The sequence below is a fragment of the Festucalex cinctus genome, chromosome 8 (assembly GCF_051991245.1).
Source record: "Festucalex cinctus isolate MCC-2025b chromosome 8, RoL_Fcin_1.0, whole genome shotgun sequence".
Classification (NCBI taxonomy): Eukaryota; Metazoa; Chordata; class Actinopteri; order Syngnathiformes; family Syngnathidae; genus Festucalex; species Festucalex cinctus.
Window position 1 is genome coordinate 7,236,596 of NC_135418.1, and position 14,797 is coordinate 7,251,392.

General features: G+C 37.5%; 1 protein-coding gene across 1 annotated transcript; it reads left to right on the forward strand.

Moving 5' to 3' along the window:
• Positions 1-10,189: 10,189 nt before the first annotated feature.
• elf3 (E74-like factor 3 (ets domain transcription factor, epithelial-specific)) lies at positions 10,190-13,953 on the forward strand. Its single transcript, XM_077529565.1, has 9 exons — positions 10,190-10,323; positions 10,471-10,617; positions 11,127-11,360; positions 11,456-11,581; positions 11,662-11,796; positions 11,889-11,975; positions 12,066-12,182; positions 12,651-12,846; positions 13,061-13,953. The coding sequence occupies exons 2-9, from the start codon at positions 10,488-10,490 to the stop codon at positions 13,170-13,172; spliced, it is 1,137 nt and encodes a 378-aa protein (XP_077385691.1). The 5' UTR covers positions 10,190-10,323; positions 10,471-10,487; the 3' UTR covers positions 13,173-13,953.
• Positions 13,954-14,797: the final 844 nt, after the last annotated feature.

The window sequence follows — 14,797 nt, forward strand, 5'->3', positions numbered from 1 at the left end:
ATCCCCAAAGGCTCATGCATTAAATTAATTACCAAAGACTAAAACAAAGGACATGTTTGCTATAATATTAATTATAGTTAGTTTTAGTTAGTTTTGTAAACATAAAATGTAGTTTGTTAGTTTTCGTTTTTATTTTATTTTGTTAAGGATTTTTTTTTTTTGAATTTTAGTTTTTGTTCTTTCATTAGTTTTAGTTAACTAATATAACCTCTAATGGCACCTGTTTTTCGATACCCTCACTTCTTACTTTGACCATCTCCAAACATTTTGTTTTGTTTATTTTATTTGAACTGAGTCAAATGCTATTTTTAGCATATGTCGCTGGCCACTGAAAAATGGATGGTGGGCCACAAATGGCCCCCGGGCCGTAGTTTGGACACCACTGGTCTAACGCATTTGTTCAACATTTGGTTAGAAAAGATGAGTTGTCTGTCCAAGTATCACAATTATTCATATCAGTCTGCAAGTTTTATGCATATACAAATTGTACATGCATTTATGTCATTTGTATACCACTGGCGGCTCGAGACAGTTTTACCTGGAGTTGCTGGAGGCTCAGTTATGAAGGCGGAGGTTATTCATAACGCCCACACACATACAAAAATGTGCACGTGCACATCTAATAAGGTTTCATTCTCTGCAATCCCTAGCAAGTTAAGATGGTAATACATTCAACTTTTGATTAAACTTTGCAGCTTGTTCCAACATTCCAAACATGTTTATAAATGATGGTGCAACTAAAATTGAAGGTGAAACTGTGGCCTTCAGGGGGTTGACGACCCAAATGTAGGGAAGCAGGCGAAGCAAGGAAGTGAAGGCACGAGTGCAATATGGACTAAACAATATATATTAACAAAACAATAGCCCGGGTTCTTTGAAAGCCAAATTCAAAATTAAAGTCGTAATAAAAATCAAAACTCAAACTAGTAAATAAACTTAAGGAAACACAAGACACTACAAGAAACAAGGACTAGACAAGAGTACTGATAGCGACATTGACCTGATACTGAAAGAAAGAAAGAAAAAAAGATGAGACAGCAGGAATCACCTGGACAAGACACAAGTGGCTGATGAAGCTGATTGGACGACACAAGCAAGTGGACACAATAACCAAAAAAAGACAAAACATGGGAAAAAAAGGACACATAACCAAAACCCAATCAAAACCAAAATCAACAAACATAGATTATGACGAACATTTTTAGCTGTAAATGTATAGTGTATTTTAAAATGCAATCAAAAACTACAATATGCATACTTGCATGACGCATACCATGAAAGTTTCTTTGCTTTGCTTCACTCGCATGCATATTTTAAAAGTATTAAATTGGTGAACAAAATCAAAATGCACCCAGAAACTGAAAACAAAGATTAGGCATTTTTATTTTTATTATTATTTTATTTTTTTTATTTATTTATTTATTTTTTTTGTACCAGGGGTGTCCAAACTTTTTCATTTGAGGACCGCATAAAGAAAATCAGAAGGATGCAAGGGCCACATAATGTTATAAAGAGAAATTGTGTGTAGTCCTAAAAATTGTACAAATAATTTATTTGTGCTTTTGCATATTTAGAAAAAAGCTACAGTATATAAACCAATTTATTGTAATATGGCAGTAGGGTTATAGTTTTGGAATTTTTCATTTTATTTAGTTTTTATTAGTTTTCAGGGTGGTTCTGTTAGTTTTCATTAGTTTAGTTCTTTAAACAAATGCTTAGTTTTAGTTTGTTTTGTTAGTTTCAGTATTAGTATTAGTTTTTTTTTTTTTTTAAATGTGTATTACTTGTGCGCAATATTTAAAAAAACACCATGGGAGCAACGTCATCTGAAGGTGCTTTTGACGTCACTTCTGTGTGACATACTTTCAAACGTCATTATTCCGGTTTATATCAAAATAAATTTACTAAAAATCCCATTTAAAATCATCCCCAAAGGCTCATACATTAAATTAATTACCAAAGACTAAAAGAAGGACATGTTTGCTATAATTAGTTAGTTTTAGTTAGTTTTGTAAACATAAAATGTAGTTTCAGTTAGTTTTCGTTTTTTAAAAAGCATTTTTGTTTTTATTTTATTTCGGTTATTGTTTTTTGAATTTTAGTTTATTCATTTGTTTTAGTGAAATAAAATAACCTCCCTAATACCCTCCCTTCTTACTTTGACCATCTCCAAACATTTTAGATTTGTTTATTTTATTTGAACTGAATCAAATGTCATTTTTAGCATATGTTGCGGGCCACTGAAAAATGGACCCGGGTCGCAAATGGCCCCCGGGCCATTAGCTGTCTACAGGGCGACGCACAGTGATACGAACAAACAGAAAAGTAGTGCCTGGCGGTAATGGTTCTGACTTTTTTTTTTTTCCAGAAAAGGAGTATTGTGATGCAAATGTATCATTCTTTTGAACACAAATTGTTTTTAGAAGAAAAACGCTTTATTTGAGTGACCCCAGCCAGCTTGCTGGACTATTTTCCTCTCGTCCAACACCGGACCAGAACTCGTGTCACAGAACGCTGTCCGGGGTAAGTCAGTGCTGATCGCACACACTGGAGGTGAGGATGAACTAGAGATTCATGTAAAAAAAAAATCTGAACAATCCCTTTAATTAATTCCTTGGAAGACTTTATATGGTATTGTGTCAAAATATTGTTTAGTATTGCCAGGCAGGAAGCCTTGATGTGATCGATTTCTGAATCAGAGAGCTTGTGGGCTCACAGTTTCCTGAAGATGCTTTGTCACTTTCTTTTTTTTTTTTTTTTTTTTTTACTCATGACAGCCACCTCTGGCCTAAAGCGTAACTGCAGCCTCTGTATCAAACTCGTGCATGGTGCACGTGCGAGTATGTTCATTTGAATAAGCTCTTTGTTCTTTTTTTCAGTTTTGTTGGAGTCTGAGCTGGAGTTTGGCCTGTGCTCAAAGCCGGCCTCTTTTTTTTTTCTTTTTTTTTCCAGTTCTTATCCCAATTGGGTCACATGCTAACACTATACGTCCGTGGGAACGAGAATGACGTCACGATCCACTGCCCCACCCTTCCCCTCCCTCAATAAACTGTGGCATGTAAGATACAAGCTGATAAGCGCAGTCAGAGTAAAAAAATTCAGGGCTGTTTGTACCCTGGGCATTGCTGGAGAATGCATGATGTAGAAAAAGCTTTAACATTTTCAACTCTGCAATGCACCTTTAAATATGGACCCAATTATAAGAAGAGAAGACGGAGCCGATTTCACAAGTTATTTGGCTACCGGACTTCCAAACTGTCACTAGACAACGGCCGTTATCCCCTTTGAATGGCAACTCCAGCCCCGACATCTCCCCTGGCTCTCCCGAAAATGGTCAGACAAACGGAGCAGGACGGAGATGCCGTCTTGGAAAAAACGTTAGCGACAATAAATATGGCATGATAAAATGTTTTGTCAGTGTACCATTTTAGTAGATAGATTTAATAGAATTAAACTTCATCAGCTTGTCCTCAAATACCTCAAAAATAGTTGAGATATGCCGATTTAAAAAAACAAAACAAGCAACCTCACAACATTTTTCAAAGACAACTTAATAAGCGAGAGACATCAAAGTACTTCTTGTAACTCATGAAATGAGAAATGAGGCGAAAGAGGGGATTTTCCTGTACGTCATACCTAAAAATTTACTTTTTTTTTTTTTAACCAGCCAAAGCGGATTTTTCAGAGAGGAGCTCAAACTGACTTGGAGTGACGTGATCACACAAAAATGGCGAATATGGGCGGCTCCATTGTCACGTAATCATATGATGTAAATAAACTAGATTGTTAAGTGTTGCTGCGACGCCTCAGTAAACCCCCAACAGCTCCAAAAACTGCTTCTAACTACATTTCACATAAGTTGTCACAATTGACGGACCATTTGAACAAATCAAACAGACTACAGCAAACACAAACATATTATAGCTTAATTACTACATAATGATAATGATTTTAATGACACCAAAAGATGAGTAAAGACAAGGAAAATTTATCTAAACCAGTGGTGTCAAACATATGGCCCGCGAGCCGGATCAGGCCCACAAAGGGGTATAACCCGGCCCGCGAGATGATTTTGTAAAGTAAAAAATAATTTGTAATGTCGGACCAATTAATCAGCTGGCCACAATCAAAACATATAAATTTATAATTTCACAAGCAGTCCTCAGATGAGCAATGCAATTTGTACGGGGAATCGTCCTGGATTACATTATTTTACATACAACTTAAAGTTACGGTTTGTTTATTTATTTATTTATTTTTAAATCATAGACCGACATAAACATGTTAAATACGACACAAATTAATTACTGGTAACAAAATAGATATGACAAGGATTAACATCCTTATAATAACATTATTAACTCATTTGCTCCCCAAAACGTATAAATACATTCTATTTTAAATATTAACAGTGTTCCAAAGACATATTTATACTTTTTTTTTTAAATTTAATTAAAATTTTTTATGATAGAGCATACAGAAGGCTTTGATGCAGCCGTTGAATTTAACTCATTCGCTCCCAGCCATTTTCACAGAAGCAATCCCGTTCGCTCCCAGCTGTTTTATTGGATTTTGACTGATATTCCAAGGCCCACAGAATATTGTGTTCTATTGAAATAAAAAACATGGAACCTGTCAAAAGAAACATTAAAGTCTCTACTTTCATCAGGAAAAAAAAAGAAGTATATTTCTATCTGTTTCCGTTTTGCAGCAATTAGCATTAGAATATAGCTAAGTTTCATCAATTTTCACAAATCTATTTAAACTTGTAACTGAGCTTTTTTTCAACATGACCCTCCTTTGCTCTGCTGCCACCTGCTGGCCGTTTGTGTGGTACCTACATTTCTGCAACCGTTCTTTGCAGTTGAAAGGCTGCATCGTCTTTGGGACACTTAAAACATTAAAAAAAAAAAAACAAAAAAAAAAAACGTATTTATATGTTATTGGGAGCAAATGAGTTAAGAGAACTGTTGAAGCAATGGTAGTTATTACAAAAAATACAAAAACGGCCAGCAGGTAGCTGCAGAGTATAAGAGATCAACCATGGCCCTTCTGCAACAAGCTGTTTCTCCCACAGTTTTAAACATATTTGTGAATCATGATAAAACTTAGCTATATTCTAATGCTAATTGCTGCAAAACGAAATGTACCTTTTTCCTGATTCTTTTGGTAGGTTTTTATAACAATAGGACACAATATTCTGTGGGCCTTGCAAAAATCAGTCAAAATCCAGGAAAACAGCCGGGAACGAAGGTGGTTGCTTGAGTAAAAATGGCGGCGAGTGAATGCGTTAACTGTGCCACACAATGCATTCTGGAACAATATATATGCAAAACAGGAATATTTAACACATTCAGAACACATACAGGCAAAGTGTTTTTTGGAACTGTATGATTACAGTTGAGGTCCGTAAGTTAGTGCTAGCCTACAAATAGCGAAAAGCTGCGTAAAATTGACGGCAAAAGTTATATACCATTATCTTACCGATCCAGCCCCCTTGGTAATATATTTTCCTCCATGCAGCCCCTGAGCTAATAGGAGTTTGACACCCCTGATCTAAACTAAAGTTGTAGTTAGGTGAACTATACTTAGATACAGAAATATCCATCCATCCATTTCCTTCACCGCTTACTCCTCAGAAGTGTCGCGGGGGTACGGAGATATGATTTTGCTAAATATACAAAACACAGTACACAAAGATTGATATATTTTGCTATCGAGATTATTTTTGTTTGCCTGCCTGACTGCCCGGTGTTGCATTATGCAAATCAGATGTGTTTGTAATCTGAAGCTCCAGATAAACTGTGAAATTACCTCCCATTGTGCTATGTTTCAGCACACCCTCATGGTAGCAATTGCACTTCCTCTCTGATGACGTTGCTCTCTATGCTCACTGTTAACATCTATAGACTTGCGGTATCTGTGGAAAGCCCCGTCATTATAATCCAGGTAGAGAAGCATAATAAGTGCCGGAGAATGAAGGCGGCAAGTGATGAAATCGCTTGCCCGTTCGCCCCCAGGCTATGAAAGCTTGCGCCTCATCACAGAGCAAAAACCTGCATGGCTGCATTCCTTACTCGGCTTTTCTTAACATGCAGCGGAAAAAGGGTGTGAGAGGCGTTGTGAAATTTGGGAGAAAACTTTTTTCCATTGGCTTGTCTGTCAAATGTCTACGCAAACACTGCTTACATCATCATCCATAGAGTTATGTTACATCTCTATCTTGAAGTTGCATACTTATCAGATACTTAAAATTTCATAAGAACAAGTAGCAGCAACTAAATATGCTCAGGGATACTATTTCCAAATTATGAATGAATGAATTGAATGCTTGCCTTTTTCATAAATAAAACTTCATTGTATTTCAAAACAAAATGTCAATGTTTTTTTTAACTGTGATTTGTACACCTTTATGCCTCGTCATTTTAATCATCATGTCTTCAAAGTTATTTATAAAGCATTGAGCATGTGAACGTAATAATGGGCATCCATCCATTTTCTGTTCTGTTTCTGACAGGCAAGGCACACCCTGAACCAGGAACAGACTGGGGACACGAAAATATTCGTAAACGGGGGAACGACGATGACAGACTTGCACTGAATCCTATTTGTTGATGGGTTGTTGAATGACATCCCGTGATTACTATTCGTCGTTCGTCGTCAGGCAATTCATATTCATAGGTGAAATTGACCGGCCATTTGGAAAATTCCAGAAATTTCCGATGGCCAGTCCACACCTGCACTGAACTGGTCGCCAAACAATCATGGGTCACATAAAGACAAACAACCATTCACACCTACAGACAATTTAGCTTATTCAATGAACATGCATGTTTTTGAAACGTGGGAAGAAATCGGAGTACCAAGAGAAAACCCACGGTCATTGGTAGAACATACAAACTCCACATAGGAAGGCCAGAGCTCAGATTTGAACCTACGACCTCAGAACTGTCTGGCGCATGTGTGAACCAGCAAGCAGCCAATGAACATGGGAAAAGATACATACCTTTTTGTGTGTACTTAATCTATAACGGATGTTCAATCTACAACCATTTACAGCCTGCTATTCATCTTTCAGCAGCCCATAGCATATAGTAGAAATGGTATTTGACATGGTCACAAGTCTAGTTAAACCCCCCCCCCCCCCCCCCCCCAAAAAAAAGGGGGTGGGGTGTAAAGGTGGGCAGAGTGGGAAGAGAGGTTGGTGAAAAAGTACATTTGTTGTAGAGCTTTTCTAGATATGCCAAGATACAAATTAATTATGCATTTACAAATAAAAAAAAAATACAATTTGTCTTCTAAACACTGTGTAAATGAAGAGAATTTTGGTTTACAAGCCAAAAATACTTCCACTTTGTGCTCTGTGTTCAGTTCCAATTTATGATATAAGTAACTGTTTGAAAAATGGTCAGCTTACTACAGTTTGCCCTTGTTTTGGTTGTGAATGTGGAGATGGGATTTGGTCGCCCTCCAGTGTAGGGGTGGATCTAGTCTGGTGGGATGCAGGGCCTTGACCAGCCCTAAACTATTTGAGTTATCACCTTTAACAGAAAGCTTTTATATTGCCATTTTTCAAAGCGTAGAAAATATAAGCAATATTTAATTGCTTACTTGCTTGATTTCACTGTGTTTAATTAATTAAACCCTTCTATCCCTCCTTTTTTTTTTTCTGTGTACAGCCCTCAAATGAAAAGGTTTGGACAACCCTTATCTCGACCTTTATTTTTTTAAGATTGTACATTTATACAATTTAAATTTATATCATGTTCTTCATGGCATTGTCACTGTGATGGAAATTTCCAGTTGGGCGTGAAACAACTTCACATACAGAATTTTTAGCAGCAACAACTGATTTATTTATTATGCTCTTTTAACTGAATGGGAATTAAAAATGTTGATTTCAGGAGCATAAGGTGTCAAGAAAGTGTTTGTAGATAAACATTCGCCACTAGGCATCACCAAAGAGCGACATTAAACCTCAGGTGTGCACGTGAATCCGTCCGGAAACCTGCAACTATGTGCAACATGACACCGGAACAACCTCTTAAAGTTTGTGGGGGCGGGGGGTGGGTTTCTGTCATCATATGTTTGTGCTCCAGACGTCAGTCTGCCTCATTGCTTGGAGAAAATAAGATGTGACGTTCCATTTTCTACTTTTGTCCTGTTTGCTCGCTCTGTTCCTCAATTTAGCCTCACCCAACTTCACATGCTGTAACCATTTAAGTGCCAAATGTTTGACCTATGCACAAAAACACAAAGCGGTTTTTGGTACATATTATCAGTAGCATACTCATTATTCATACATTACAAAATGGAAACTGAACAGAACAAGTGTAATATTACATTTCTCGGAAACGTGACTTTGCAGCTCACTGGACTGACGATTGAGCCGAGAGCGGTTGCACTGGTATGGCTTGTTTTGGCCTTTCCAACTAAACTTGGCACTAATCTCAAAACAGAGTTAAGTCAATTAAAAGCTGTAAGTCACAATCTCAGGATCAACATTACAGCACTGAATACACAGTCTTACCCAATACAGTAATCAGAAGAGGTCAGTTTTGTTTGCACTTGGAGATAAAAGTTGTGTGTCAGTCAATATAAACACTGAATACAACTTGGTGTCTATTATGATTCTTCCTAGTACTGCAGTACTTGAATTACATGCAGAGAATAGCAGATACTGTATTAAGTAAATGTTGAAAATTGTGTTGGTAAAAGTATTCAGACTGCAATATTGTCAAATACAGTACAATAAAGCAGTTATTTTCTCAATGCATAATAGAAAGAATAGAAAATATGTGTGTGATGTGCATCACTGGTGTTAGGCTGAAACCTCATAAGTCAAAATAGGGCAAATGTATTATTACTATTATTTATTTTATTTATTTTTCAAAAATCGACACCAGGGGTGTCAAACTCAAGTTAGCTCATGGGCCGCATGGAGGAAAATATATTATTAAGTGGGCCACATCGGGAAAATAACGGTATAGAACTTAAAAACAATTGCCGTCATTTCTATGCAGATTTACGTGGACCAGCCCGAAATTACGGAGCTCAACTGTAATCATATTGTTCCGAAAAATAACACGAATGTAATGGAACGTGTCAACACTTTGCTGGTATACGTTCCGGATGTGTTAAATCGACCTGTTTTGCATATATATTGTTCCCAGAATGCATTGCGTGGCGCAGTTAATATTGTTATAAGGACGTTAATCCTTGTCATATCTATTTGTGCTACCAGTTATTGAATTTGTGTCATATTTAACACGTTTATGTTGGTGTATGATTACAAAAAATAATACTAATTAAACAAACCGTAGTTTAAGTTTTGTGTAAAATGACATCCAGGACGACGATTCCCCGTACAAGTTGCATTGCTCATCTGAGGATTGCTTGTGAAATTACAAATGTATATGTTTTGATTGTGTGCTTAATCAGTCTGACATTACTTTTTTTTTTTTTTTTAACTTTACAAAATCATCTCGCGGGCCGGATAAAACCCATTTGCGGACCTGATCTGGCATGCGGGCCGTATGTTTGACACCCTGATCTATACTTTTGGTCAGTCCAGGTGCAATGGTGTTTTTACGAATTATTGACCAATCTAAAGTGATGAAAATGGCTTCCTCTTTTTGATTATGCAATGTTATAGGTTGAACAATTTTGGAGGTACAAGGTTTTGGCCAGAAGCAAGCGGTACGAAAAATAACTATGAAACATCCATCAATCCATTTTCTATACCACTTATATTGTTTGAGGTCATAGAGAGCCGAAAGCCATTCCAGCTGACTCGGTTGGAGGGTTGGGGGAGGTGTCTACTTGTCAGTCAATTGCTGGTCACATACAGAGACGAACATTCTCATACCGTCACTTGAGTGGGAACGGAGTCATATTTAAACACATATGTGTATACTTAACGAGTGCACGTCGACCATAATACATGCTGTGAGTTAAATTTGTCCCAAACAGCACAGAGCCTCTATATAATTATGTAATAAAATATGTTAATGAAGCTAATTATCGGTTTAAACATTTAAAAACAAGAGGTGGTTGAAGTTGTTGATCAACGTGCCTAGTGCGCAGGATGAGGTGAGAAGGATTGGAGGTGTGGCTAATTTCATCTGGAATTCCCCTGAACTCACCTGATCCCACCCCCACCACAGAACCTGAGTATTAAATCTTGGAGGAGGCTGAACGAGGCAACAGGTGCATCTTTGCCAAAAGGCTGAGCTTACAGAGAAAATCTAAAGAAGAAGTCCAAACATTTGTTGTGTTCTTTTGGATCATAATTATTTTCCATCATCCTGCGGCTCTCATCAGGTATAAGATACTTTCATGTGATGTGTGTTTCATTTTGAATGTTAGTTTTTATATCTAGACAGAAGTGACTTTTATTTTCAAGTTGAATAAGCTGAAATTGATCGGATTTGAAATTGCCCTATACTTATTTTTTAACTTGATTCCCAGGTTTCCCCCCCCCCCCCATGGCATCACAGTGCCTCAGCAGCGTGCTGACAAACGCAAACTTCACAATGTACCAGAATGGCCTTCCTGATATCCTGCCACATCAACACACCCAGCAGAACAGCAACCTGGGATATGGCTCCAACACTGGTGAGAGAATCTATCATCAAATGTACATTAGTACACATCGAATGACAATAGTTTTGTGTGCCTGAGTTCTGAGGCCGTACCAAAGATTGTCCCTTATTTTCAAGATTCATGTAGCCAGACCATTACTTCATGGAACTTTGCTTTGACCTCAATTAGACACTGCTGCTAATCATTTACTAGGGAGTCAATGTTTAACTCATCTTAAAGCATCAAGCGGTGCCACCTCATCGCTCAAACAGCTCAGTCTTTGTTTTTCTGACCTTAGAGAAGTAAAGCCCCACCTGGGACTGATACAGACTGGAATTAATCAATATCCAAGCTTGCATTACATTGCCGAAGTGTTGTGTAGTGTGTGGTTGGAGAAGTGAAATAAAACTTCAATTCTTCTCAAATCACGATCTCACTGAAACTAAGTGTTACATACTGTATCAACATCGAATGATGGCTCCCTTTAATGTACCACTTGTACACTGCTGAACTGCAGAAATGAGTGCTGGCTCTCTACTCAGGTCCATGGTATGGTCAGATGAATCCGCACTTCTGGACACCTGAAAATGTTGTGGAGTGGATCAGCGCCCAAGCTGACAGCACCAAGTTTGATGCCAGTACCCTGACTCTGTCCTACTGTGCCATGGACGGCCACAGCTTCTGCCAGATGAACCTGGACCAGATGATCATGGCGTTTGGCCCTCAGCTTGGCCCACAACTCCACCAAAACCTGCATGAATACAAGGCTAAATATGGTAAAGCAATTTGATGCCATTCACGTCACATTTTTGAGACGCAACGGAGGAACTCATCTTAATAGTGATTAAAAGGGGTATACTTTTCTTCCTAGAACTGACGAACTTATCAGGACCAGAGCTAAATGAAACCTGCCAGCTCCTGGATAGGTTCCTACACAATCTAAACCTCCCAGACAACCTAACCTTCCCTTTGATCAGCACTGTCAAATTTGGTCAAGGTACAAGTGTTTGTCAATTTTCACATCGTCTGAATACAGTCTGGAAGTGAAATCCTAAAGTTGTTCTTTTCCATAAACAGCTGAAGACTCGGTCACCAAAATGGAGTTCGACAATTGTGATAATTGTGACCTCTTCGGTCTGACCATGACACCTCTGCAAGACGAGTATCTGTCTGACAATCAGTCTGATAGCGAGTGCAGCTCATCATCCAATAGTCAGTAGTTCATTATTTTATTTGTCCACCTACATGTAGAAAGATGTTGAGGAATCGAGAATTTGACATTGTTATTTGTTGTATCTCATCAGGTGGCCTGTTTGGCTTCTCGAGCCTTGGCTCACCAGAGTCTGGCTTTGGAGAATCTGACCCGGAGTTCTCCTACCCCGTGATTTCAAGTGAGTGGAAAACTGTGAGATTTGTTTTAATTACGCTATAGTGTCAGTACTTTTCAGTAAACACCTGAACATGTACCGTTGTGTTGACAGAGACGCTGATTAAGAAGGAGAAAGCAGAGTCGCAAATAAAACGACCTCGGGGCCGACCTCCTAAAGTCAGCAGAGATCACAGCAATAATTATGACACGTCAAAGAAAAATAAACACGGTAAGAATATGATTTGGAAGTACAAAATAGAACCTTCAGATTTTATTTAGAGCGATATCAGCAGAAGTAGGCACTTCCGTCTCGCCATCATTGACGGTTGCGTACATTTTTCGGCAAGTGTCCACATTCTTGGCGAGTGCTCTATGGTGTGAAGCGTCGAAAGAAATACACAAACTGAGGACTGTCTGTGCTGACCCGGATTCACAGACGAAACCCTGCTTCAGTCCGTGTATTTTTTCTAGGCTTCGCGTCACAACACATTGGCCGAAAATGTGGGCATCCATCAACGATGGGAAGAGACGAGAGACCGAAGTGCCCACCTCTGATGAATAAGATTTAGAAATAAGAAATAGCACCTTTTGAGTTTAATTCGAGCAATGTCAGATTTGGTTTATCTTACATGCTTGATATGTACAACATCGACTTGCAAACATATTGAGCTCACAGTGCCCTGTGTCTTGTCTGCAGCACCTCGGGGCACTCATCTTTGGGAATTCATCCGAGATATTCTGATCCACCCAGAAAAGAACCAGGGCCTGATGAAGTGGGAAGATCGCCGTGAGGGGGTTTTTAAGTTCCTCAAGTCTGAGGCTGTGGCTCAAATGTGGGGCCAGAAGAAGAAGAACAGCAGCATGACGTATGAGAAACTCAGTCGTGCCATGAGGTCAGTACATGTGAAAGATAGCGGTATTTTAATTAGATATATGTACAGTACTTCCACGTTACTTGGTCAGTCCAGTTTATTATTTAAGTTCAACATTTTCATAACAAACATACATAACATCCCAATTTTGAGTGGGAAAAAACACATTTTAGATGAATTGGGCTGCCTAGTGTCGGTCTAAAAAATGGACTAAGTGATGTCTTCCATCCCACAGGTACTACTATAAGCGGGAAATCCTTGAGCGGGTTGATGGACGGCGGCTCGTATACAAGTTTGGAAAGAATTCCAATGGCTGGAAACTGGAAGAGATTGGAATGGGCATGTAAAGGTTCATTCTCCGTGGCAGTTGAAATGAAAAAGCCAAAGTAGTTCAGAACTTGAATTACCTGCTTATCCTGTCAAGGGAAAAATCTTGCTGCCCAAATGTTAAGACACTAACTTCCTTTTCCTTTTTGAAGGAAGGTGTTGCAGAAAATGTAAGCCAGTGTTTTGGGCTTCAGTAGGTTTTGTGAACCAATTTTAATGTAACGTGTTATATTCGTGTTTTTTTAAGACTCAGAAAAGTGGGAATTGTGAGCTGGTTTTCATGTTTTTCAACCTACAGAATCTATTTTCTACTAAATTCCCTGATATTATACTCAATGCAAAGACTATATATATATATATATATATATATATATATATATATATATATATATATATATATATATATATATATATATATATATATTTATATACACACACACACACACACACACACACAAAAACACACAGCTCTCTTGTGATCCTAATGAGGACAGTACAGAAAATGATGGAATGATTGTAGCAATGTGCACTACATATTTTGATATCATGTGTTATGAAGTGCTTCACTCAATGTTTTACAGAGATTATGTGGTAATTATATCACACAATTTATATATGGTTAATCTTTCAGAAAAAAAACAACTGCTGTACCTTTGATCATTTGGATGGAATTTTGTATTTATTTCATTTTTATACAGTACATACTTATTACTTGATGTTTTCCAATATATTTGTAAAGCTGTGTATGTGCAGAAGAATGAAAACAATGAATGCTTGAATTAAAGGATTGTTTGTTGAAAATTGAGAAACTTTTATGATATTTGGGAACACTGAAATGAGGGGGATGATAGATAAAGTCCTTCACCACAATCAATTGTTAAGCATATTGGATCAATTAATACAAGGCTCCATGTAAATGTGACTAATGAGAAAAAATATGTTTAATCCATAAAGTTCATTTGCAAACAGCTGCTTTTACTCATATTTCCATCTACTGACATTTTACAGACCAAAATAGTAACTGAATCATAACTTGCCTGTGCATTTTCTGCACTGTAAATATGGAGGTGAAAAGCTTTTAATGACTTGTTGCAGCAGTCACGCATTAAGTTAGAATAATTCAGTCTGGCAAACTTTATATTAATTCATGTTTGCTTTTCAGTGTTAAGTGTTACTTGTCAAGTTATTGTAAATATGTACAGCTTCCCTTTTTAAAGTGACTCATTCATTTCAAATGGATTTCACCTGGTATTGCTCAACAATCTGAATTAGATATAGGGTTTTGAGGGGGAAAATGAAAATAATACAAGAAAATATGCAAATGCAAGTCTAAGTAGAAGCAAAAAATAATAAAACACAAATTTGTCAATTCTATGAAATCATATTACAGCCTTAGATTAATTCCACACAAAAAAAAAAAAATTCGCATTAACCTTTAATATGAAATATGTTAATAAGAGTTAGATTATTTCAAATTTATTACTTAATCATGGAAACATTTTATTTTTATATACCATCCATCCATCCATCCATTGTCTTAACCGCTTATTCCTCACAAAGGTCGCAGGTTTAGATACCATTATAAGGGCAATGTCATCATAAATTCATAAATGTACATCAACTAACAACAGTTGCTTCAAGAGCA